Source organism: Scyliorhinus canicula, chromosome 10 (assembly GCF_902713615.1).
Source record: "Scyliorhinus canicula chromosome 10, sScyCan1.1, whole genome shotgun sequence".
NCBI lineage: Eukaryota > Metazoa > Chordata > Chondrichthyes > Carcharhiniformes > Scyliorhinidae > Scyliorhinus > Scyliorhinus canicula.
This window is the reverse complement of record NC_052155.1, coordinates 65,045,216-65,072,572: the sequence shown is the minus strand read 5'-3', so window position 1 is coordinate 65,072,572 and position 27,357 is coordinate 65,045,216. Positions and strand designations below refer to the sequence as shown.

Sequence of the window (27,357 nt, the reverse complement as noted above, 5' to 3'; positions counted from 1 at the left end):
TCAGCCATGGGTCAAGACGGCCAACGCCTGGGGAACTCTGTGAAGGCAGTGGCCAAGGCACAGAACAGAGCTGCCCTGTCGCAGGCAGCCGTGTACCAGAGCCACCTGGACTTTGGAGCGGCACTGCAGAACTTGGCCCAGTCACAACTGGTCATGGCTGAGAGCACGGCGGCATTGCCCGGGCATTGGCCGACCTGAGCCAGTCACAGAGAGAGGTGGGACAGTCAGTGGGTGATGTGGCACAGTCCCAGAGCGAGGTTGCCCAGTCCCAGAGGGAGGTGGCCCAGTCCAAGAGGGACGTGGCCCAGTCCCAGAGGGATGTGGCCCAGTCCCAGAGGCACAGCCACTGGATGTCGTGGCCCACTCCCTGTGCTCCATGGCTGTGAACATTGAGACCCTGGTCGAGTTGGGTGTTGGCTTCCAGGACTGGCAGCACCAGGTGGCGGGGAGCACCAGGGGTTAGCCCCGGTCGCACACGTCTTCTGAGATCTACCAGGCTCACCATGCTTTGCGGGATCTAATGCGGTCAAAGAATCATCCAGACTTGAAACGTTAGCTCTGTTCTATGCACAGATGCTGTCAGACCTGCTGAGATTGACCAACATTGCTTTTATATAAATATGTATTTTTATTAACTCTGTACTGGTTTATTTGTAGATCTATCATTGCAATTTGAAATCTGGTGATTTAAGATTATTCGTACGGGAAATGACGATTTAGTAACAATAGCAAAGAGTGGAATTTGGTGCGGGATTCTCCGTCACCCCACCGGGTCGGAGAATCGCCGGGGGCCGGTGTGAATTCCGCCCCCGACGTCTCCGGCACCAGAGATTTGGCGGGCCCTCCCCCCGGCGATTCTCCGGCCATTCTCCGAATGGGCCGAAGTCCCGCCGCTGTCATGCCGGTCCTACCGGCGTGAATCAAACCACCTACCTTACCGGCGGGAACAGGCGGCGCAGGCAGGCTCTGGGGTCTTGGCGGGGGGGGGGAGGGCGATCTGGTCCCGGGGGTGCCCCCACAGTGGCCTGGCCCGCGATCGGGGCCCACCGATCGGCGGGCGGGCCTGTGCCGTGGGGGCACTCTTTTCCTTCTGCCTTCGCCATAGTCTTCACGATGGCGGAGGTGGAAGTGACCCCCTCCCCTGCGCCTGCACGGGGATGACGTCAGCAGCCGCTGACGCTCCGGCGCATGCGCGGACTTCCGCCGGCTGGCGATGTCCCTTTGGCCCCGGGTGGCGTGGCGCCAACGGCCGTTCCCGCCGGCTGGCGGGGCGCCAATCACTGAGGCTTAGCTCCTCAGTTTTAGGGCTTGACCCCTAAAGGTGCGGAGATTTCCGCACCTTTGGGGCAGCCCGATGCCGGAGTGGTTCACGCCACTCCATCCTGCCGGGACCCCCCGCCCCACCGGGTAGGGGAGAATCCCGCGGGCCCCTGGTCTGAAATGGCTCCCAAGTGGAACAGCACCAACTGCACAAAACACATTTAATTTATTCTTTGGCATAAACTTTAGTAACTTCTCGATGGAGATTAAGTTTGCCTTGACTGTGGGAACCTGAAGTATTTCTGAAAGAATAGCGACTACGAAAGCTACATCAGACTTTCCTGAAAGTGGCTCTTCCAGAAATGCGAGTGAAAGCTCCACAACACCAGAGATCTTCCGTTTCCCGTAAAAGGCGTGGTATCTGGTCTGGCCAGTTTGATCCTGAAGAGCGGAAGAGCCCTGAGCTTGCGGAAGGGGGGAATTCCTGGGAGGAAGTGACCAAGGGAGCGGGCTCCTTCGCTGCCGAATCATTCGCACCATCGATGACACTGGGTGAAAGTGTTGTGAGCGCCGCAGCCCTCGGCAGACGGATCCGCTGAGTTATGCGGGTGGGAGGGAGTGTAGCTCGGTGAAAATGTGCAGTCACCCTCGGAGGCGAGCTGCTCCGAAGCAGTAAGCAGCGGCTGGAGGAACGGGCTGTGCAGTCAGGGAGGAACAGGGATCGGGCGTGTCTTTCTGAAGTCATGGAGAGTTCACGGGGCAGCAGTTTCTCCAGTATCTCGTCCATCTTGGATGTGGTCCCTTACCAGAAGTTGGTGGATCTGCATTATATCAGCAAAGGAGGCTATGGCGTGGTGTTCAGAGCGCAGCACAGCGACTGGAGGATGACAGTGGCAGTGAAATGTCTACAGTTCGACTCTCCAATGGGTGAAGGGTATGATATTGATGGTGCTACTTAAATCATTACGAGATTCCTGAAAGAATTTGTCTAGTTTGTGAATCTGCAACCTGCTAATAGTTGTATTTCAAAGATAATGTGACTTTGTGCACACTCTTAATCCTTTGGTGCTCGTGTTCACGTTGTGTGCACCACCACAGAGTGAATGGGTAGGAAAAATAAATATCTCTTAATAATTTCAGTGTCATGATGTGGGGATGCCAGCGTTGGACTGGGGTGAGCACAGTAAGAAGTCTTACTACACCAGGTTAAAGTCCAACATGTTTGTTTCAAACACTAGCTTTCGGCGCACTGCTCCTTCCTCAGATTCCTCAGATGCCCATTACATCAGAAAAGGGATTCACCTGAGGAAGGAGCAGTTCTCTGAAAGCTAGTGTTTGAAACAAACATGTTGGACTTTAACCTGGTGTTGTAAGACTTCTTACTAATTTCAGTGTCGGCATTGGTGTAAGACTTACCACTGATTGTTAAGTAGCGGGTAAGGTAGGTAAGTCTCTCCAAGTTCTATCACCTTTATGGTTTGAAAATCCGTTTTGTGGTTCATAATCTGCAAGCGCTAGAATTCGTAGTTACAAGGACAGGAAAGATGTAACTTGATATTAAGCATCTTCTAAATGTTTAAAGAGTTATGTCAAAGCAGGAGATCTCAAAGCCTTAGTTTGCTTCTCTTGCTCCATGTGGGAGACCAGGAACATTTCCAGTGCCTGCGACCAGCACGTGTGCAGGACGTGTCTCTAGCTGCAGCTCCTGGAATCCTGTGTTTCAGAGCTGGAGCGGCGGCTGAGGACACTGTGGAACATATGCAAATTTGAGAGTGATGTGGATTGCCCGTATACAGAGATGTTCACACCGCAGGCTCAGACTCTACAGGCAGGAAGAAAATGGGTAACCACCAGGCAGAATAAGGGAGCTAAGAAGGCAGTTCAGGAATCACCTGTGGCCATTCCATTGCAAACAAAGGGTTTCAGATTCCTTGGGCATTGGGACGGTTCTGGGGGACCAGTACAAACTGGATGGGTTACACCTCGGCCGGACTGGGACTGATGTCCTGGGTAGTATTTGCTTAGAGTGGTTGGGGAGGGTTTAAACTAATATGGCAGGGATATGGGGACCTATGCAACAAGTCAGAGAAGGAGGAAATAAGGACAAAAACAAGACGAAAAGTGATAGGAGGACAAACCAAGAGCCAGATTTAAAGAAGGTCACAGTGAAAAATATTGGGAGCGGGGCTAGCAATGTTTAAAAGACAAGTTTAAAGGCTCTGTACCTTAACACGTGGAGCATTCACAATAAAGTGGATGAACTAATCACACAAATAGACGTGAACGGGCATGATATAGTCGGGATTACGGAGACATGGCTGCAGCGTGACCAAGGATGGGGAACTGAATGTCCTGGGGTATTCCGTATTTAGGAAAGACAGGCAAGAAGGAAAAGGTGGTGGGTTGCATTGCTAGTCAAGGAGGAAATTAACACAATCGTGAGGGAGGGTATTAGCTCCGACGGAATCTGTATGAGCTGAGAAATAGCAACGAGCAAAAAATGTTAATGAGCATCAAACATAGACCCCTAAACTGCAGTGATATTGTTGGCAATGGCTTTAACAGGAAATTAGAGACGCATGAGATATTTGTTCATGGGACGTGGGCGTCGCAAGCTGTGCCAGTATTTATTGTCCATCCCTAATTGCCCTTGAGGAGGCAGTTAACAGTCAATCACATTGCTGTGGGTCTGGAATCACATGTAGGCCAAACCAGGTAAGGATGGCAGATTTCCTTCCCCAAAGGACATTAATGAACCAGATGGGTTTTTCCGACAATCAACAGTGGTTTTAATGGTCATCATTAGGCTTTTCAATTCAATATATTTTATTGAGTTTAAATTCCATCACCTGCCGTGGTGGGATTTTAACCTGGGTCCCCAGATCATTATCCTGGGTCTCTGGATTACTAGTCCAGCGATAATACCACTATGCCACCGCCTCCCCATATAGATTGAGAAAATCAAATTAGCCACAATACCAAAGAGGAGGAATTTCTGGAGTGTATGCAGGTTGATTTTCTGGATCAAGATGTTGAGGAGCTAATTAGAGAACAGGCCATCCTTGACTGGGTACTGTGTAATGAGAACGGAATCATTGGCAAGCTACTTGTGGGAGATCCCTGGGGTCATAATAGGATAGCATTTTTCATCAAGGTAGCAGATAAAGTAATGGATTCTGAGGCTAGGGTCCTGAATCTTAACAAAGGAAACTATAATAAAATGAGGTGTGAGTTGGCTATGATCAATTGGGGAATGTTACTTAAAGGGATGACTGGATAGGCAATGGCAAACATTCAAAGAGCGCACGGAGGAACTGCAACATTGTTTATTCCTGTCTGGCACAAAAGTAAAATGGGAAAGGTGGCCAATCCATGGCTTATAAGAGAATTACCAAAGAAAAGCCAAGCAGCGTGCCTTAATGACTATCGTCTAGTGGCTCTGACAGCCATCATTATGAAGTGCTTCGAAAGGTTAGTCATGGCATGAATCAACTCCAGCCTCCCAGATTGCCTTGATCCACTACAGTTTGCCTAGCACTGCAACAGGTCCACAGCAGACGCCATCTCCCTGGACCTGCACTCAACACTGGAACACCTAGATAACAAAGACACCTATATCACACTCCTATTTATTGACTACAGCTCAGCCTTCAACACCATCATTCCTACGAAACGCATCTCCAAACTCCATGGCCTGGGCCTTGGCTCCTCCCTCTGCGACTGGATCCTGAACTTCCTAACCCACAGGCCACAATCAGTAAGGACAGGCAACAACACCTCCTCCATGATCATCCTCAACACCGGTGCCCCACATGGCTGTGACATCAGCCCCCTACTATACTCGATTTTCAAATTTGCTGTTGACACCACCGTTGTGGGCCAGATTCCAATGAAGGTACTGTGAAACGCCCCTCGTCGCCACAATCCAGCGCCTGTCCTGGTCCCCCCATGCCGACACTATAGTTAAGAAAGCCCACCAGCGACTCTAGTTTCTCAGAAGACTAAGGAAATTTGGCATGTCAGCAACGACTCTCACCAACTTTTACAGAAGAACCATAGAAATCTTCTTTCTGGTGGTATCACAGCTTGGTATGGTTCCTGCTCTGCCCAAGACCGCAGGAAACTACAAAAGGTCGTGAACGTAGCCGAGTTCATCACGCAAACCAGCCTCCCATCCATTGATTCTATCTATAATTACCGCTGCCTCAGAAAGGCAGCCAGCATAATTAAGGATCCCACGCACCTTGGACATACTCTCTTCCACCTTCTTCCGTAAGGAAAAAGATACAAAAGATTGAGGTCATCTACCAACCGACTCAAGAACAGCTTCTTCTGAAATGAAATGAAATGAAAATGAAAAATGAAATTAAAATCGCTTATTGTCACGAGTAGGCTTCAATGAAGTTACTGTGAAAAGCCACATTCCGGCGCGGCTGGTACGGGAATCAAACCGTGCTGCTGGCCTGCTTGGTCTGCTTTAAAAGCCAGCGATTTAGCCTGGTGAGCTAAACCAGCCCCTCTGCTGCCATTAGACTTTTGAATGGACCTACCTCGTATTAAGTTGATCTTTTCTCTACACCCTATCCTAAACCATGAACGGCATGGTAGCGCAGTGTTGCTTCACAGCTCCCTGGTCCCAGGTTCGATTCCCGGCTTGGGTCACTGTCTGTGCGGAGTCTGCACGTTCTCCCCGTGTCTGCATGGGTTTCCTCCGGGAGCTCCGGTTTCCCCCCACAGTCCAAAGATGTGCAGGTTAGGTAGATTGGCCATGCTAAATTGTCTTTAGTGTCTAAAAGGTTAGGTGGGGCTACTGGGTTATGGGGATAGGGTGAGGTGTGGGCTTAAGTAGAGTGCTCTTTCAAAGGGCTGGTGACTTGATGGGCCAAATGGCCTCCTTCTGCACTGTAAATTCTATGACTGTAACATTACATTCTGTAGTCTCTCCTTCCTTCCCTATGTACGGTATGCGTTGTCTGCTGAGCATGCAAGAAACAATACTATTCACTGTATAGTGTATACTAATACATGTGACAATAATAAATCAAATCAAATCAAATTAGGAATAGTATTTGATCCAAGAAGGTAGCATACAAATTGGCCAAGACAAACAACAGGTCTGAGGATTGGGAGTTGTTTACAATTCAGCAAAGAATGACCAAAGATTGATTAAGAAGAGGAAAATAGAGTACGAAAGTAAGCTTGCAGGGAACATAAAAACAGGTTTCTATAGGTACGTGAAGAGAAAAAGATTGGTGAATACAAATATAGGTCCCTTACAATCAGAAACAGGGGAAAGTATTATAGGGACAAAGAAATTGAATATATACTTTGGTTCTACCTTCACAAATGAGGACACAAATAGGGGAATGCCGGGTTTAGTGAGAAAAGAGGACCTGAAGGTGATCAATTCTATAGACTGCGGAACAGTTCCTGCAGATTGGAGGGCCGCTAATGTAACTCCACTATTTTAAAATGGAGATAAAGAGAAAGCAGGGAATTATAGACCAGTAAACCTGACGTCACTAGTGGGAAAAATTCTAGAATCCATTGTCAAAGATTTTATAGCAGAGCACTTAGAAAACAGGAAGCACTTAGAAGGCAGGATCGGACCGAGTCAGCATGGATTTATGGATTTATCATGCTTGATAAATCTGCTGGAACTCTTCGAGGATGTAACTAGTAGAATTGATGAAGGGGAGCCAGTGGATTTGGTGTATTTGGACTTTCAGAAGGCTTTTGACAAAGTCCCGCAATGAAAGATTAACGTGTAAAATTAAAGCGCATGGGATTGGGGATAGTATATTGAGATGGAAATAAAACTGTTTGGCAGACAGGAAACAAAGAGTAGGAATTAATGATTCTTTTTCAAATTAGCAGCCTGTGACTTGTGGAGTACCACAGAGATCAGTGCTCGGGCCCCATATCCAGGTTCAATTCCCGGCATCGGCCTGTGCAGTCTGCACGTTCTCCCTGAGTCTCGTGGATTTCTTCCGGGTGCTCCGGATTCCTCCCACAAGTTCTGAAAGCCGTGCTGTTAGGTGAATTGGACATTCTGAATTCTCCCTCTGTGTACCTGAACAGGCTGTGGCGACAAGGGTCATTTCACAGTAACTTAATTGCAGTGTTAATGTAAGCCTGATTGTGACAATAAAGATTATTATTATTATTAAATGATTTAGATGAGGGAACAAAATGTCATATCTCCAGATTTGCAGATGACACCACGTTGGGTGGGAGGGTGAGCTGTGAGGAGGATGCAGAGATCTTTCAGTGTGATTTAGACAAGTTGAGAGAGTGGGCAAATGAATGGCAGATGCAGTAATAATTTGGATAAATGCAAGGTTAACCATTTTGGTAGCAAAAACAAGAAGACAGATTATTATCTAAATGGTCATAAATTGGGAGAGGGGAACATGCAAAGATATCTGGGTGTCCTCGTACACCAGTCACTGAAGGTAAGCATGCAGGTACAGTAGGCGGTAAAGAAAGCAAATGGTATGTTGGCCTTTATTGCGAGAGGATTCGAGTACAGGAGCAGGATGTCTTGCTGCAATTATACAGGGCCTTGGTGAGACCACACCTGGAATAGTATGTGCAGTTTTGGTCTCCTTATCTGAAGAAGAATGTTCTAGCTGTAGAGCGAGTGCAGCGAAGGTTTACCAGACTGATTCCTGTGATGGCAGTACAGACCTGCGATGAGAGATTGAATTGATTACGATTATATGCGCTAGTGTTAGGTAGAATGAGGGGGATTCTCATGGAAGTCGACAAAATTTTAACAGGGCTGATGCAGAAAGGATGTTGCTGATGGCGGTGTGTCTCTTTCCACGCTCGTTATTGAAATCACACTTCACTCGCCATGCTCTTTATTAAAGTCGCGCTTCTCTATCCGCGCTCGTTATTGAAGTCGCGCTTCTCCTGCATGTTATTGAAGTCATGCTTCTCTCTCCACGTTCGTTATTGAAGTTGCGCTTCTCTCTCCACGCTCGTTATTCAAGTTGCGTTTCTCTCTCCACGCTCGTTATTGAAGTCGCGCTTCTCTCTCAACGCTCGTTATTGAAGTCGCGCTTCTCTCAACGCTCGTTATTGAAGTCACGCTTCTCTCTCCACGCTCGTTATTGAAGTCGCGCTTCTCTCTCCACGCTCGTTATTGAAATCGCGCTTCTCTCACCATGCTCGTTATTGAAATTGCGCTTCTCTCTCCATGCTCAGTATTGAAGTCGCGCTTCTCTTTCCACGCTCGTTATTGAAATTGCCCTTCTCTCCACACTCGTTATTGAAGTCTCACCTCTCTTTCTGCACATTCATTGTTGAAGTCGTGCTTCTCTTCATGCTCGTTATTAAATTCGCGCTTCTCTATCCACGCTCGTTATTGAAGTCGCGCTTCTCCTGCATGTTATTGAAGTCATGCTTCTCTCTCCACGTTCGTTATTGAAGTTGCGTTTCTCTCTCAACGCTCGTTATTGAAGTCGCGCTTCTCTCAACGCTCGTCATTGAAGTTGCGCTTCTCCCTCAACGCTCGTTATTGAAGTCGCGCTTCTCTCTCAACGCTCGTTATTGAAGTCACGCTTCTCTCTCCACGCTCGTTATTGAAGTTGCGCTTCTCTCTCCATGCTCGTTACTGAAATTGCGCTTTTCTCTCCACGCTCGTTATTGAAATTGCCCTTCTCTCCACACTCGTTATTGAAGTCTCACCTCTCTTTCTGCACATTCATTGTTGAAGTCTTGCTTCTCTTCATGCTCGTTATTGAAGTTGCGCTTTTCTCTCCACGCTCGTTATTGAAGTCGCGCTTCTCTCTCCACGCTCATTATTGAAATTGCGCTTCTCTCTCCACGCTCGTTATTGAAGTCGCGCTTCTCTTTCCACGCTCGTTATTGAAATTGCCCTTCTCTCCACACTCGTTATTGAAGTCTCACCTCTCTGCGCATTCATTGTTGAAGTCGCATTGCTCCACACTCGTTATTGAAGTTGCGCTTCTCTCTCCACGCACGTTATTGAAGTCGCGCTTCTCTCTCCATGCTCGTTATTGAAGTTGCGCTTTTCTCTCCACGCTCGTTATTGAAGTCGCGCTACTCTCTCCATGCTCGTTATTGAAGTTGCGCTTTTCTCTCCACGCTCGTTATTGAAGTCGCGCTTCTCTCTCCATGTTCGTTATTGAAGTTGCGCTTTTCTCTCCATGCTCGTTATTGAAGTTGCGCTTTTCTCTCCACGCTCGTTATTGAAGTCTCACCTCTCTGCACATTCATTATTGATGTCGCGCTTCTCATTATTGAAGTTGCGCTTCTCTCTCGATGCTCATTATTGAATTCTCCCCTCCCTCCATGCTCGTTATTGAATTCTCACCTCTCTTTCTGCACATTCATTATTGAAGTCACGCTTCTCCCCACACATTATAGAAGTCGCGCTTCTCACTCCATGCTCATTATTGAAATTGCCCTTCTCTCTCCATGCTTGTGTTTGAAGTTGCGCTTCTCTCTCCACGCTCGTTTTTGAAGTCGCGCTTCTCTCTCCACGCTCGTTATTTAAGTCGCGCTTCCCTCTCTGTGCTTGTTATTGAAGGCGCGTTTCTCTCTCCATGCTCGTTATTGAAATTGCGGTTCTCTCTCCCCACTCGCTATTGACGTTGCACTTCTCTCTCCACGCTCGTTAGTTAAGTCGCGCTTCTGTCTCCACGCTCGTTATTTAAGTCTCATGCCTCTTTCTGCACATTCATTATTGAAGTTGTGCTTCTCTCTCCATGCTCGTTTATGACGTTGCGCTTCTCTCTCCACGCTCGTTATTTAAGTCGCGCTTCTGTCTCCATGCTCGTTATTTAAGTCTCGCCTCTGTTTCTGCACATTCATTATTGAAGTTGCGCTTCTCTCTCCATGCTCTTCATTGAAGTCGTGTTGCTCCACGCTTGTTATTGAAGTCTCACCTCCCACTCTCCATGCTCGTTATTGAAATCTCACCTCCCACTCTCCACGCTCGTTATTGAAGTCGCACTTCTCTCTCCCCACTCATTATTGAAGTCTCGCTTGTCTCTCTGCGCTCGTTATTGAAGTCACACTTCTCTCCCTGCCTTCGTTATTGAAGTCGAACTTCTCTCTCCGTGATTCTTATTGAGGGTGCGCCTCTCTATCCATGCTCATTATTGAAGCTGCGCTTCTCTATCCACGCTCATCATTGATGTTGTGCTTCCGTCTCCACGCTCGTTGTTGAAGTTGCGCGTCTCTCCCCACGCTCGTTATTGAAGTCGTTCTTCCCTCTCTGTGCTTGTTATTGAAGTCGCGCTTCCCTCTCCACGCTCATTATTGAAATTGCCGTTCTCTCTCCACACTTGTTATTGAAGTCGCGCGTCTCACTTCACGCTCGTTATTGAAGTCGCGCTTTTCTCTCCGCACTCATTATTGAAGTCGCGCTTCTCTCTCCACGCTCGTTATTGAAGCTCACCTCCCTCTCTCCACGCTCGTTATTGAAGTCTCACCTCCCTCTCTCCACGCTTGTTATTGATGTCTCACCTCTATCTCTCCACGCTCCTTATTGAAGTCTCACCTCCTTCTGTCCGCGCTCGTTATTGAAGTCTCACCTCCCTCTCTCCACGCTTGTTATTGATGTCTCACCTCTATCTCTCCACGCTCGTTATTGAAGTCTCACCTCCCTCTCTCCATGCTCGTTATTGAAGTCTCACCTCCCTCTCTCCATGCTCGTTATTGAAGTTTCACCTCCCTCTCTCCATGCTCATTATTGAAGTCTCACCTCCTTCTCTCCAAGCTCGTTATTGAAAGCTCACCTCACTCTCTCCACTCTTGTTATTGAAATCGCGCTTCTCTCTCCACGCTCGTTATTGAAGTCGCGCTTCTCTCTCCACGCTCGTTATTGAAGTCGTGCTTCTCTCTCCACGCTCGTTTTTGAAGTCGCGCTTCTCTCTCCACGCTCGTTATTTAAGTCGCGCTTCCCTCTCTGTGCTTGTTATTGAAGTCGCGCTTCCCTCTCTGTGCTTGTTATTGAAGGCGCGTTTCTCTCTCCATGCTCGTTATTGAAATTGCGGTTCTCTCTCCACGCTCGTTATTGACGTTGCGCTTCTCTCTCCACGCTCGTTAGTTAAGTCGCGCTTCTGTCTCCACGCTCGTTATTTAAGTCTCACGCCTCTTTCTGCACATTCATTATTGAAGTTGTGCTTCTCTCTCCATGCTCGTTTATGACGTTGCGCTTCTCTCTCCACGCTCGTTATTTAAGTCGCGCTTCTGTCTCCATGCTCGTTATTTAAGTCTCGCCTCTGTTTCTGCACATTCATTATTGATGATGTGGAGATGCCGGCGTTGGACTGGGGTGAGCACAGTAAGAAGTCTTACAACACCAGGTTAAAGTCCAACAGGTTTGTTTCAAACACGAGCTTTTGGAGCACGGCTCCTTCTTCAGGTGAAGGAGCCGTGCTCCAAAAGCTCGTGTTTGAAACAAACCTGTTGGACTTTAACCTGGTGTTGTAAGACTTCTTACTGTATTCATTATTGAAGTTGCGCTTCTCTCTCCATGCTCTTCATTGAAGTCGTGTTGCTCCACGCTTGTTATTGAAGTCTCACCTCCCACTCTCCACGCTCGTTATTGAAATCTCACCTCCCACTCTCCACGCTCGTTATTGAAGTCGCACTTCTCTCTCCCCACTCATTATTGAAGTCTCGCTTGTCTCTCTGCGCTCGTTATTGAAGTCACACTTCTCTCCCTGCCTTAGTTATTGAAGTCGAACTTCTCTCTCCGTGATTCTTATTGAGGGTGCGCCTCTCTATCCATGCTCATTATTGAAGCTGCGCTTCTCTATCCACGCTCATCATTGATGTTGTGCTTCCGTCTCCACGCTCGTTGTTGAAGTTGCGCGTCTCTCCCCACGCTCGTTATTGAAGTCGTTCTTCCCTCTCTGTGCTTGTTATTGAAGTCGCGCTTCCCTCTCCACGCTCATTATTGAAATTGCCGTTCTCTCTCCACACTTGTTATTGAAGTTGCGCGTCTCACTTCACGCTCGTTATTGAAGTCGCGCTTTTCTCTCCGCACTCATTATTGAAGTCGCGCTTCTCTCTCCACGCTCGTTATTGAAGCTCACCTCCCTCTCTCCACGCTTGTTATTGATGTCTCACCTCTATCTCTCCACGCTCCTTATTGAAGTCTCACCTCCTTCTCTCCGCGCTCGTTATTGAAGTCTCACCTCCCTCTCTCCACGCTTGTTATTGATGTCTCACCTCTATCTCTCCACACTCGTTATTGAAGCTCACCTCCCTCTCTCCACGCTCGTTATTGAAGTCTCACCTCCCTCTCTCCACGCTTGTTATTGATGTCTCACCTCTATCTCTCCACGCTCCTTATTGAAGTCTCACCTCCTTCTCTCCGCGCTCGTTATTGAAGTCTCACCTCCCTCTCTCCACGCTTGTTATTGATGTCTCAACTCTATCTCTCCACGCTCGTTATTGAAGTCTCACCTCCCTCTCTCCATGCTCGTTATTGAAGTCTCACCTCCCTCTCTCCATGCTCGTTATTGAAGTTTCACCTCCCTCTCTCCATGCTCATTATTGAAGTCTCACCTCCTTCTCTCCATGCTCGTTATTGAAAGCTCACCTCACTCTCTCCACTCTTGTTATTGAAATCGCGCTTCTCTCTCCACGCTCGTCATTGAAGTCGCGCTTCTCTCTCCACGCTCGTTATTGAAGTCGCGCTTCTCTCTCCACGCTCGTTATTGAAGTCGCGCTTCTCTCTCCATGCTCGTTATTGAAGTCGCGCTTCTCTCTCCACGCTCGTTATTGAAGTCGCGCTTCTCTCTCCACGCTCGTTATTGAAGTCGCGCTTCTCTCTCCACGCTCGTTATTGAAGTCTCACCTCCCTCTCTCCATGCTCGTTATTGATGTCGCGCTTCTCTCCACTCTTGTTATTGAAATCGCGCTTCTCTCTCCACGCTGGTCATTGAAGTCGCGCTATTCTCTCCACGCTGGTTATTGATGTCGCGTTTCTCCACACTCCATATTGAAGTTGCGCGTATCTCTACACGCTCGTTATTGAAGTCGCGCTTCCCTCTCCATGCTCGTCATTGAAGTCGCGCTTCTCTCTCCACGCTCGTTATTGAAGTCGCGCTTCTCTCTCCACGCTCGTTATTGAAGTCGTGCTACTCTCTCCACGCTCGTTATTGAAGTCGCGCTTCTCTCTCCACGCTCGTTATTGAAGTCGCGCTTCTCTCTCCACGCTCGTTATTGAAGTCGCGCTACTCTCTCCACGCTGGTTATTGATGTCGCGTTTCTCTCTCCACGCTCGTTATTGAAGTCGCGTTTCTCTCACCACGCTCGTTATTGAAATTGCGGTTCTCTCTCCCCGCTCGTTATTGAAGTCGCACTTCTCTCTCCGCGCTCGTTATTGAAGCCACACTTCTCTCCCTGCGTTCATTTTTGAAGTTGTGCTTCTCTCCGCGCTCGTTATTGAAATTGCGGTTCTCTCTCCCCGCTCGTTATTGAAGTTTCACCTCTATCTCTCCACGCTCGTTATTGAAGTTTCACCTCCCTCTCTCCATGCTCATTATTGAAGTCTCACCTCCTTCTCTCCATGCTCGTTATTGAAAGCTCACCTCACTCTCTCCACTCTTGTTATTGAAATCGCGCTTCTCTCTCCACGCTCGTCATTGAAGTCGTGCTTCTCTCTCCACGCTCGTTATTGAAGTCGCGCTTCTCTCTCCACGCTCGTTATTGAAGTCGCGCTTCTCTCTCCATGCTCGTTATTGAAGTCGCGCTTCTCTCTCCACGCTCGTTATTGAAGTCGCGCTTCTCTCTCCACGCTCGTTATTGAAGTCGCGCTTCTCTCTCCACGCTCGTTATTGAAGTCACGCTTCTCTCTCCACGCTCGTTATTGAAGTCGCGCTTCTCTCTCCACGCTCGTTATTGAAGTCGCGCTTCTCTCTCCACGCTCGTTATTGAAGTCTCACCTCCCTCTCTCCATGCTCGTTATTGATGTCGCGCTTCTCTCCACTCTTGTTATTGAAATCGCGCTTCTCTCTCCACGCTGGTCATTGAAGTCGCGCTATTCTCTCCACGCTGGTTATTGATGTCGCGTTTCTCCACACTCCATATTGAAGTTGCGCGTCTCTCTACACGCTCGTTATTGAAGTCGCGCTTCCCTCTCCATGCTCGTCATTGAAGTCGCGCTTCTCTCTCCACGCTCGTTATTGAAGTCGCGCTTCTCTCTCCACGCTCGTTATTGAAGTCGTGCTACTCTCTCCACGCTCGTTATTGAAGTCGCGCTTCTCTCTCCACGCTCGTTATTGAAGTCGCGCTACTCTCTCCACGCTGGTTATTGATGTCGCGTTTCTCTCTCCACGCTCGTTATTGAAGTCGCGTTTCTCTCACCACGCTCGTTATTGAAATTGCGGTTCTCTCTCCCCGCTCGTTATTGAAGTCGCACTTCTCTCTCCGCGCTCGTTATTGAAGCCACACTTCTCTCCCTGCGTTCATTTTTGAAGTTGTGCTTCTCACCACGCTCGTTATTGAAATTGCGGTTCTCTCTCCCCGCTCGTTATTGAAGTTGCACTTCTCTATCCGCGCTCGTTATTGAAGCCACACTTCTCTCCCTGCGTTCATTTTTGAAGTTGTGCTTCTCTCCATGCTCGTTATTGAAGTTGCCCTTCTCTCTCCACGCTCGTTATTGAAGTCGCGCTTCTCTCACCACGGTCGTTATTGAAGTCGCGCTTCTCTCACCACGGTCGTTATTGAAGTCGCGCTACTCTCTCCACACTGGTTATTGATGTCGCGCTTCTCTCACCACGGTCGTTATTGAAGTCGCGCTACTCTCTCCACACTGGTTATTGATGTCGCGTTTCTCTCACCACGCTCGTTATTGAAGTCGCGCTTCTCTCTCCACACTGGTTATTGATGTCGCGTTTCTCTCACCACGCTCGTTATTGAAGTCGCGCTTCTCTCTCCACGCTGGTTATTGAAGTTGCGCTACTCTCTCCACGCTGGTTATTGATGTCGCGTTTCTCCACACTCCATATTGAAGTTGCGTGTCTCTCTACACGCTCGTTATTGAAGTCGCGCTTCCCTCTCCATGCTCGTCATTGAAGTCGCGCTTTCTCTCCACGCTCGTTATTGAAGTCGCGCTTCTCTCTCCACGCTCGTTATTGAAGTCGCGCTTCTCTCTCCACGTTCGTTATTGAAGTCGCGTTTCTCCACACTCCATATTGAAGTTCCGCGTCTCTCTTCACGCTCGTTATTGAAGTTGCGCTTTCCTCTCCGTGCTCGTTATTGAAGTTGAGTTTCTCTCTCCCCGTTCGTTATTTAAGTCGCGCTTCCCTCTCCATGCTTGTTATTGAAGTCGCGTTTCTCTCTCCATGCTCGTGATTGAAATTGCGGTTCTCTCTCCCCGCTCGTTATTGAAGTCGCACTTCTCTCCCTGCGTTCATTATTGAAGTTGTGCTTCTCTCCATGCTCGTTATTGAAGTCGTGCTTTTCTCTCCACGCTCGTTATTGAAGTCACGTTGCTCCACGTTCGTTATTGAAGCTGCACCTCTCTCTCCACGCTCGTTATTGAAGTTGTGCTTCCCTCTCTTTTTTTTAATAAACAATTTTATTGAGGTAGTTTTTGGCTTTATAAACAGTTACAGACATCATCAGAAAGGAAGCAAAAAAGGCAAAAATGTGCAAACATCCACGTACTTTCAATACTTCCACCGTAACATATTGCACAAGCCCGCTCCCCTCCCACCGGTACTACCCGCCATATTTTCCCTCCTACTCTACTCTAACCCCCCCCCCCCCCCCCCCCCCCCCCCCCCCCCCCCCCTGCTGACGCTCACTCTCCCGCAAAGAAGTCAATAAATGGTTGCCACCTCCGGGTGAACCCCTGCACAGAACCCCTCAAGGCGAACTTGATTTTTTCCATCCCCAGGAAACTCGACATGTCCGCAAGCCACCACTCCGTCTTCGGGGGCTTTGAGTCCCTCCACGCCAATAATATTCGTCGCCGGGCTATCAGGGAAGCAAAGGCCAACACATCGGCCTCTTTCTCCCCCTGGACGCCCGGGTCTTCCGAAACCCCAAAAATTGCCACCCCTGGGCTCATCACCACCCTTGTTTTTAGCACCTGGGACATGACCCCCGCAAATCCCTCCCAGTACCCCCTCAGCTCAGGGCATGCCCAAAACATGTGAACATGGTTCGCTGGTCCTCCCGCGCACCTAGCGCATTTGTCCTCTATCCCGAAAAATTTGCTCATCCGAGCCACCGTCATATGGGCCCGGTGAACGACCTTAAATTGGATGAGCCCGAGCCTAGCACATGTCGCGGTCGAGTTTACCCTACTCAGGGCCTCTGCCCACAGCCCATCCTCTATTTCCCCGCCTAGCTCCTCCTCCCATTTAAGTTTCAGTTCCTCTGTCTGGGACCCTTCCTCCCTCATGAGCACCTTATAAATACCCGAGACTCTACCCTCCCCTTCATCCCTCCCAGAGACTATTCTGTCTAGGATCCCCATTGGCGGGAGGCGCGGGAAAGATGGGACCTGTCTACGAACAAAGTCCCGCAACTGTAGGTATCTAAAATCATTTCCCCTTACCACCCCAAATTTCTCCTCCAAGCTCCTCAAACTCGCGAAGCTCCCTTCCAGGAACATATCACCCACCCTTCCCGCCCCTGCTCGCCGCCATACTCGGAACCCCCCATCCATACTGCCGGGGGCAAACCGATGGTTGTCGCAGATTGGCGCCCAGACAGACGCCCCCATCTCCCCCACATGCCTCCTCCACTGGCCCCATATCCACAGGGTCGCCACCACTACCGGGCTGGTGGTGTACTTGGCCGGCGGCAGCGGTAGAGGAGCCGTGACCAGGGCTTCCAAACTGGAGCCCCTGCACGAAGCCGCCTCCACCCGCTCCCAAATAGACCCCGTACCCACCATCCACTTCCTTATCATAGCGATGTTGGCCGCCCAGTAATAATTGACCAGACTCGGCAAAGCCAGCCCTCCCTCGCTGCGGTTCCTCTCCAACATCGCTTTCTTTACCCGCGGAGACTTTCCCGCCCAGACAAAGCTCATGATCAGCCCGTTAACTCTTTTGAAGAAGGACTGTGGGATAAAGATCGGGAGGCACTGAAAAATAAACAAAAATCGAGGGAGGATTGTCATCTTTACAGTCTGCACCCTCCCTGCCAGCGACAGCGGGAGTGCATCCCATCTCCGAAACTCTCCCTTCATTTGCTCCACCACCCTGGCCAAATTTAACTTATGCAGCCTGCCCCAGTCTCGTGCCACCTGGATTCCCAAATACCGGAAATTTTCCTCAACCAGCCTAAACGGTAGCCCTCTCAATCTGTTCTCCTGGCCCCTTGCCTGGACCACAAACATTTCACTCTTGACCGTATTTAATTTGTATCCTGAGAACTGGCCGAACTCCCTCAGCATTCCCAGTATAGTTCCCATCCCGGCCACTGGGTCCGACACGTACAGGAGCAGGTCGTCTGCATAAAGAGAAACCCTGTGTTCAACCCCGCCCCTCACCATCCCCTTCCAACCCTCTGCGGCTCTCAGCGCCATCGCCAGCGGCTCTATGGCCAGCGCAAACAGCAGCGGGGAGAGCGGGCAGCCCTGCCTAGTCCCTCGGTACAACCTAAAGTACTCCGACACTTCTCTGTTGGTCCTGACGCTGGCCCTCGGGGCCTGATATAATAATTTGATCCAATCCACCAATCCCTCCCCGAACCCAAACCGTCCGAGCACCTCCCATAGATAGTCCCACTCTACCCGGTCAAAGGCCTTCTCGGCGTCCATTGCCACCACTACCTCCACCTCTCTACCCGCCGGGGGCATCATTATCACGTTGAGCAATCTCCTCAGATTGGCCGCCAGCTGCCGACCTTTCACGAACCCAGTTTGATCCTCCCCAATCACCTCCGGTACACAGTCCTCCATTCTCCCCGCCAGTACCTTTGCCAGGAGCTTGGCGTCTACATTAATCAGGGAGATTGGCCTGTAGGACCCGCACACCTCTGGGTCTTTACCCCGCTTCAATATCAGAGATATGGTGGCTTGTGACATTGTCGGCGGCAGGGTCCCTCTGTCCCTTGCCTCATTGAAAACCCTCGCCAAGACCGGGCCCACCAGCTCAGAGAACTTCCTATAAAACTCTACTGGGTATCCATCCGGCCCCGGGGACTTCCCCGACTGCATGGCCTTTAGGCCCCCCAATACCTCCTCTACTCTAATCGGGGCGCCCAGCTCTTCCACTTGCCCCCCCCCCAACTGTTGGGAATGTTAACCCGTCCAGAAACCTTTTCATCCCCTCCGGTTCTTCCGGCGGCTCCGAAGTATACAGCTTACGATAGAAGTCCCGGAATACCCTATTCAATTCTGCCGGATCCTCCACTTTGCGCCCCCCCTCGTCCCTCACTCTACCTATTTCCCTGGCCACCTCCCTCCTCCTGAGTTGCTGCGCTAACAGTCTGCTAGCCTTTTCCCCATACTCGTACACCACTCCCCTCGCCTTCCTATGCTGTTCCACGGCCCTGCTCGTGGATAGTGCCCCCAGTTCCGCCTGTAGCCTCCGCCTTTCCCTGAGTAAAACCTCCCCCGGGGACTCCGCGTGCTCTTCATCTATCCGGCCCATTTCCCTGACCAATCTATCCATCTCTGCCCGGTCTGCCTTGGCTTTGTGGGCCCCAATTGAAATCAGCTCCCCCCGAACTACTGCCTTTAGCGCCTCCCACACGGTCGCCGCTGAGACCTCCCCAGTGTCATTCACCTGCAGGTAATTTTTTATACATTTCCGAAGCCTCTCGCAGATCCCCTCCTCCGACAGCAGTCCCACATCTAGCCTCCATTGCGGGCGTTGATAACTCGCTCCCCCGAACTGCAGGTCCACCCAATGCGGGGCATGGTCTGAAATGGTAATTGCTGAGTATTCCGTGTTCTTTACCTCCCCCATACAGTCCCTGCTTATTACAAAGAAATCTATCCTGGAATATACTTTATGGACGTGCGAGTAAAACGAGTAGCCCCTTCCTGTTGGCTGTCCCTCTCTCCAGGGGTCCACTGCCCCCATTTGCCCCATAAACCCTTTCAGCTCCCTTGCCATTGCTGAGAGTCTACCCGTTCTGGGACACGACCGATCCAAAGTCGGGTCAAGGACCATGTTAAAGTCCCCTCCCATTATTAGCTTGCGAGAATCCAAGTCCGGGATCTTCCCCAGCACTCTTTTAATAAAGTCCACGTCATCCCAGTTCGGGGCATATATATTCACCAGCACCACCCTTCTCCCCTCCAGTCTGCCCCGTACCATCAGGTATCTGCCCCCCCTGTCTGCAGATATGCCCTCTGCCTCAAATTGCACGCGCTTGTTGATCATGATTGCCACCCCTCTGGACTTCGAGTCCAAGTCCGAGTGGAAGACCTGGCTAATCCAGCCCTTCCTTAGCCTGGTCTGGTCTGACACTTTCAGATGTGTCTCCTGCAACATAATTACGTCCGCCCTCAGGGCCCGCAAGTGCACGAACACCCGCGCCCTCTTAACCGGCCCATTCAGTCCCTTGACGTTCCAGGTGATCAGCCTGGTCGGGGGGCACATCCCACCCCCCCCACCCCGCTGGTCAGCCATAGCCTTTCTCGGGCCGGCCCCCGGCCCGTGCGTCGCGCCATTCCTGGCCCGCCCTTTGGCTGCCTCCACCCTCGACCTCCTTTCCAGTGCCTATTTCAAGTCCCTCTCCCGTCAGCAGAACAACCCCCCCTCCCCTAACCCCATCCCCCGATACCCCCACCCCCGCCATCTACTGGCTGTTACTTCCCCCCCCATCTGACTTCCTTGACTAGCCAATCTGCTAGCCCGGTGACTCAACACTCCGGCGCCTTCCTGTCCCATTCCCCTTGTTCCCCCGTCCTCCTCCCCCCCCACTGGGGCAAGCCGGTTCCAGTGTCTTCCACGAGCTGCACATAAAGCCCAAACAGGAAAAAAAAACATAAAAAGGGAAAAAACCACAGAAAAAAGAGAAAAAGCACATAAATGTCCATGAACAAAGGAAAGAGTCTCAAATGTTCCGCTTGGCCCCTTTGGCCCAGCAAACCGTTGAGCAGCGGTCCAGGCACATTCGGCGTTCCTTCCCACAAAAATCCTCGGGCCCTAACTCGCGTCCTTGGGGCCTCCTTTCGGGACCAGCCCCAGGTCCCTCTGAGCTTGTTATTGAAGTCGCGTTGCTCCACACTCGTTATTGAAGTCTCTCCTTGCTCCTTATTGAAGTTGTACTTCTCCATCCACGCTCGTTATTGAAGTCGCGCTTCTCCCTCTACACTCATTATAGAAGTTGCCCTTCTCTCTCCATGCTCGTTATTGAAGTTGCGCTTCTCTCTCCACGCTCGTTATTGAAGTCGCGCTTCTCTCTCCACGCTCGTTATTGAAGTCGCGCTTTTCTCTCCACGCTCGTTATTGAAGTCGCGTTTCTCTCTCTACGCTCGTTATTGAAGTCGCGCTTCTCTCTCCACGCTCGTTATTGAAGTCGCGCTTCTCTCTCCACGCTCGTTATTGAAGTCGCGTTTCTCTCTCTACGCTCGTTATTGAAGTCGCGTTGCTCCAGACTCGTAATTGAAGTCGCGCTTCTCTCTCCACGCTTGTTATTGAAGTCGCGTTTCTCTCTCCACGCTTGTTATTGAAGTCGCGTTTCTCTCTCCACGCTCGTTATTGAAGTCGCGCTTCTCTTCATGCTCGTTATTGAAGTTGCGTTTCTCTCCACGCTCGTTATTGAAGTCGCGTTTCTCTCTCCACGCTCGTTATTGAAGTCGCGTTGCTCCAGACTCGTAATTGAAGTTGCGTTTTTCTCTCCACGCCCGTTATTGAAGTTGCGTTGCTCCAGACTCGTAATTGAAGTCGCGCTTCTCTCTCCACGCTTGTTATTGTAGTCGTGTTTCTCCATCCTCGTTATTGAAATTGCGCATCTCTCTCCACGCTCGGTATTGAAGTCGCGCTTCTCTGTCCACGCTTGTTATAGAAGTCACACGTCTCTCTCCACGCTCGTTATTGAAGTCGTGTTTCTCTCTCCACGCCCGTTATTGAAGTTGCGTTGCTCCAGACTCGTAATTGAAGTCGTGCTTCTCTCTCGACGCTCTTTATTGAAGTCTCACCTCCCTCTCTCCACGCTCGTTATTGAAGTTGCGCTTCTCTCTCCACGCTCTTTATTGAAGTCTCACCTCCCTCTCTCCACGCTCGTTATTGAAGACGCGTTTCTCTCTCCACGCTCGTTATTGAAGTCGCGCTTCTCTTCATGCTCGTTATTTAAGTCGTGTTTCTCTCTCCACGCTCGTTATTGAAGTCGCGCACCTCTTCATGCTCGTTATTGAAGTTGCGTTTCTCTCTCCACGCTCGTTATTGAAGTCGCGTTTCTCTCTCCACGCTCGTTATTGAAGTCGCGTTTCTCCACACTCGTTATTGAAGTCGCGCTTCTCTCTCCACGCTCTTTATTGAAGTCTCACCTCCCTCTATCCACGCTCATTATTGAAGTCGCGTTTCTCTCTCCACGCTCGTTATTGAAGTCGCGCTTCTCTTCATGCTCGTTATTGAAGTCGCGCTTCTCTCCCTCTGCTCGTTATTGAAGTCGAACTTCTCTCTCCACACTCATTATTGAAGTCGCGCTTTTCTCTCCGTACTCATTATTGATGTCGTGCTTCTCACTCCATGCTCATTATTGAAGTCTCACCTCCCTCTCTCCACGCTCGTCATTGAAGTCTCACCTCCCTCTCTCCACGCTCGTCATTGAAGTCTCACCTCCCTCTCTCCATGCTCGTTATTGAAGTCTCACCTCTCTTTCTGCACATTCATTTTTGAAGCCGCGCTTCTCTTCATGCTCGTTATTGAAGTTGCATTTCTCTCTCCACGCTTGTTATTGATGTCGCGTTTCTCTCCACGCTCGTTATTGAAGTCGCGCTTCTCTCTCCACGCTCGTTATTGAAGCCTCGTTTCTGCACACTCGTAATTGAAGTCGCGCTCCTCTCCACGCCCGTTATTGAAGTCGCGCTTCTCTCTCCACGCTTGATATTGAAATCGCGCTTCTCCCTCCACGCTCGTTATTGTAGTCGTGTTTCTCCACCCTCGTTATTGAAATTGTGCGTCTCTCTCCACGCTCGTTATTGAAGTTGAGCTTCTCTATCCACGCTTGTTATAGAAATCACACGTCTCTCTCCACGCTTGTTATTAAAGTTGCGCGTCCCTCTCCTTCTCGTTATTGAAGTCACGCTTCTCTCCCTCTGCTCGTTATTGAAATCGAACTTCTCTCTCCGTGCTCCTTATTGAAGTTGTGCTGCTCTATCCGCGCTCGTTATTGAAGTCGCGCATCTCTATCCACTCTCGTTATTGAAGTTGCGCTTTTCTCTCCGCACTCATTATTGATGTCGTGCTTCTCTCTCCACGCTCGTTATTGAAGTCTCACCTCCCTCTCTCGACGCTCGTTATTGAAGTCTCACATCCCTCTCTCCACGCTCATTATTAAAGTCTCACCTCCCTCTCCCCACGCTCGTCTTTGAAGTTTCACCTCCCTCTCTCCATGCTCGTTATTGAAGTCTCACCTCACTCTCTCCGCGCTCGTTATTGAAGTCTCACCTCCCTCTCTCCATGCTCGTTATTGAAGTCTCACCTCACTCTCTCCGCGCTCGTTATTGAAGTCTCGCCTCCCTCTCTCCACGCTCGTTATTGAAGTCTCACCTCCCTCTCTCCGTGCTCGTTATTGAAGTCTCACCTCACTCTCTCCATGCTCGTTATTGAAGTCTCACCTCACTCTCTCCGCGCTCGTTATTGAAGTCTCACCTCCCTCTCTCCACGCTCGTTATTGAAGTCTCACCTCTCTTTCTGCACAATCATTATTGAAGTCGGGCTTCTCTCTCCATGCTCGATATTGAAGTCTCACCTCCCTCTCTCCACGCTCGTTATTGAAGTCTCACCTTCCTATCTCCACGCTCGTCATTGAAGTCTCACCTTCCTATCTCCACGCTTGTTATTGAAGTCTCACCTCTCTGCACAATCATTATTGAAGTCGAGCTTCTCTCTCCACGCTCGATATTGAAGTCACGTTGCTCCACACTCGTTATTGAAGATGCGCTTCTATCTCCACGCACGTTATTGAAGATGCGCTTCTATCTCCACGCTCGTTATTGAAGTTGCGCTTCTCTCTCCATGCTTGTTATTGAAGTCACGCGTCTCTCTCCACGCTCGTTATTGAAGTCGCGTTTCTCTCTCCACGCTTGTTATTGAAGTCGTGCATCACGCTCCACGTTCAGTATTGAAGTTGCGCTTCTCTCTCCACGCTCGTTATTAAAGTCGCGCGTCTCTCACCACGGTCGTTATTGATTTTGCGCTTCCCTCTCCGTGCTCGTCATTGAAGTCACGCTTCCTCTCCATGCTCGTTATTGAAGTCACGCTTCTCTCTCCGTGCTCGTTATTGAAGTAGCGCTCCTCTTTCTATGCTCGTTATTGAAATTGCGGTTCTCCCTCCCTGCTCATTATTGAAGTCGCGTTTCTCTCTCCGCACTTGTTATTGAAGTCTCGCTTCTCTCTCCGCGCTCGCTTTTGAAGTCACTCTTCTCTCCCTGCGTTCATTATTGAAGTCGTGCTTCTCTCCACGCTCGTTATTGAAGTCGCGCTTGTCAGTCCACGCTCGTTATTGAAGTTGCGCCTCTCTCTCCGCACTCGTCAGTGAAGTCGCGCTTCTCACCATGCTCGTTATTGAAGTCGCGCTTCTCTCTCCACGCTCGTTATTGAAGTCGCGCTTCTCTCTCCACGCTCGTTATTGAAGTCACGCTTCTCTCTCCACGCTCGTTATTGAAGTCGCGCTTCTCTCTCCACGCTCGTTATTGAAGTCGCGCTTCTCTCTCCACGCTCGTTATTGAAGTCGCGCTTCTCTCTCCACGCTCGTTATTGAAGTCGCGCTTCTCTCTCCACGCTCGTTATTGAAGTCGCGCTTCTCTCTCCACGCTCGTTATTGAAGTCGCGCTTCTCTCCGTTCTCATTCCTGAAGTTAAGCCTCTCACTCCATTTCCTTTATTGAAGTCTCGTGTCCCTCTCTTAATGCTCTTTGTCAAAGTCTCGCCTCCCTCTCTCCATGCTTGCTATTGAAGTCTCGATTCGCTCTCCATGTTCGTTATTGAAGACTCAATTCTTTCTCCGCGCTTGGTATTGTAATTTTGGGTCGCATTTTAAATCTTTTAATGCTCTTTGTCAAAGTCACTCCTCCCTTTCTCCATGCTCTTTATTGAAGGCTTCTTACTCCATGCTATTTATTGAACTCTCACCTCTCTCTCTGCGCTCTTTATTAAAATCTCGCCCCTCTCTCCGTGCTCTTTAACTTCTTACTTCCCACTTTCCGCGCACATTATTCAAGTCTTGCCTCTTTATCCAAACTCATTATTAATATCACGCTTCTCTCTCCACGCTCATTATTGAAGTTGCTCTTCTCTCTCACACTCGTTATTGAAGTCGCGCTTCTCTCTCAACGCTCGTTATTGAAGTTGCTCTTCTCTCTCACACTCGTTATTGAAGTCGCGCTTCTCTCTCAACGCTCGTTATTGAAGTTGCTCTTCTCTCTCACACTCGTTATTGAAGTCGCACTTTTCTCTCCACGCTCGTTATTGAAGTTGCGCTTTTCTCTCCACCCTTGTTATTGAAGTCATACTTCTCTCTCCACCCTCGTTATTGAAGTCGTGCTTTTCTCTCCACACTCGTTATTGAAGTCGCGCTTCTCTCTCCACGCTTGTTATTGAAGTCGTGCTTCTCTCTCCACGCTTGTTATTGAAGTCGCGCTTCTCTCTCCACGCTCGTTATTGAAGTCGCGCTTCTCTCTCCACGCTTGTTATTGAAGTCGCGCTTCTCGCTCCACGCTCGTTATTGAAGTCGCGCTTTTGGCTCCACACTCGTTTTTGAAGGCGCGACACTCTCTCCGCGCTATTTATTCAAGCCTTGCCTCTCTGCACTTTTTATTTAAGTCTCGCCTTTCTCTCTGTGCTCTTTATTGAACACTCACCTCCCTCTCTGAATTTTTTATTGATGCCTCGCCTCTCTGTCGGGTCTTTCGTGAAGTCTCATTTCTCTCCGTGCTCTTTATGATAGTCTAGCGGCTAGCCACTCTCTTTCCACACTCTTTATTGAACTGTTGACTCTCTCTTCGTTCTTTTTTGAAGTCTCACCTTGCTCTCCGCTCTCTCCTTGCTCATTATTAAAATCTCGCCTCTCTCTCTGCACTTGTAGTCTTACCACTCTCTCACCGCTCTGTATTGAAGTCAGAGGGCTGAGAAGAACAAATCGGCAGAAAAAGCTCCAGAGAAACGTCTGGAAGCTGAAGGCAGCGATTTTTTCTGCAGCAGCAGACTCCATCGAATCGCCTTTCAAAGTCCAGCTTGAGAGTGTACAGTTGTCTGAACCTGCAGGGTTAAAATCTTCTAAAATTCCAGGTTCCAGCAACTGCTGGGAACCCTTTAAGAAATTCTGTGTCAGGAGTGTTGTTTGAAAGAAATTTGTCACTAAAACCTGATCCCCAAGTCGGAGCCTGAAGACACGGAGCCGGATTCTTCCGTCCCGCTCGCTGCAATATCGCCATGGGCGGGATACGGACGATTGACCTCAGACTGGAATTTCCAGTCACCAGGCAGGCGTGGCCAAAGAATCCCGCCTATGGGATCCAAATGCATTTGGGAAAAATAAAAAGGAAAAACGAATTAAATATTTTGGCAATGTCCACCTCAAAAAGCAAAATGCATTACCTCATATTTGTCCGGGTTAAATGCCATCTGCCATTACTCTGCCCAATTTTACATCCAATCTATATCCTGTTCTATTCTTCATCACTGGGGGGAGGACTATTTTGCGGGTCGGGTCAGCAAACGGCCGCTGCCATGTAGCACGGCGCGGCCACTGCTGGCGGCCGCTGTGCGCGTGTGCGGCCACGGACCGGGAATTCTCTGGGTCGTATCGGCAACTAGAACCAGGTGCTCTACGCTGCCAGCATGCTAACCCCTGGCCAAATGGAGGATCAGTGGCCATTTTACGCCACTTTGTCTGTCGTAAAACTCCACCGTTCCCACGCCGGCGTGGGGACATAGACTCAGAATCGGAGAATCCAGCCCCCTATCTCTGAGAATCTTTTCCAATAATTTAACTATCACTGACGTCAAGCCCACTGACCTATAATTACCCGGGTTATCCTTGCAACGCTTCTTAAATAACGGTCCATCATTGTCTACCCTCTAATCCTCTGGGATCCCACTTGTGGCCAGCGAGGACACAAAGATTTCTGTTAGAGGCCCAGCAATTTCATTTCTTGTCTCCTTCAGTAATCTGGGATAGATGCCATCTGGCCCTGGGGACAGAGTACACAGCCACCACGCCGGGTTCTCGCACTGCTGGGACCACACGTTCCCCGCACCATTGTGAACTTGGCCCTTTGGGGGCAGAGCATCAGGGGAGGGCCTTTAGGTGATGTGATGAGGCCGTCTCAACGGCATCACTTGAAAAAGTGAAATGCATCCCACTTAGTCATAACACAGTGGCTCACCAAATTTGTGATATTGCTGAGAATTTAGAAGCTCGGCTTATTTCTCACAGAAGTTCGCAATACAACTGGATGAAAGTACAGACGTTTCAGATGGTGCAACCTTGCTAGTTTACGTTAGGCACGTTTGACACAATGAATTTGTTGAAGATTTGCTGTGCTACCTGACTTTACCAACCCACACGACTGGCGCAGAAATTTTTGAAGCTTGAATAGTTTTGTGGTTGGAAAGTGCGGGCTTGACTGGGTTCATTGCAGAGGAATCACAAGTTTTGGGCAGCCAACATGACTGGGAAAATCAGCGGAGTTATCGTAAGGATCAAGGAGGCAGCTGGTCAGGACATTGTTTGGAATCATTATTCTATTCACCGTGACACACTGGCATCGAAACGAATTCCATCCGATCTTGAAGTGTTGAAAGGAATTGTGAAAGTTGTGAATTTCATTAAATGCAGCCCATTCGATACCAGACTTTTTGACACTGTGTTCCGATATGGGGGCTGAGCACACACATTCATTATTCCACGCGGAAGTACGTTGGCTGTCAAGGGGTCGGGTGCTACTCAGAGTTTACGAACTGAG

At 49.7% G+C, this 27,357-nt stretch overlaps 1 protein-coding gene across 1 annotated transcript in view; it reads left to right on the top strand.

Moving 5' to 3' along the window:
* The first annotated feature begins 1,694 nt into the window (after window positions 1-1,694).
* The window catches only part of ripk2 (receptor-interacting serine-threonine kinase 2), a 97,842-nt gene continuing 72,179 nt past the window's right edge, over window positions 1,695-27,357 (top strand). The window contains exon 1 of the mRNA XM_038809099.1: window positions 1,695-2,194. Coding sequence (XP_038665027.1) covers window positions 2,004-2,194 — 191 coding nt within the window. The 5' untranslated portion in view covers window positions 1,695-2,003. The remainder of the gene's footprint in view (window positions 2,195-27,357) is intronic.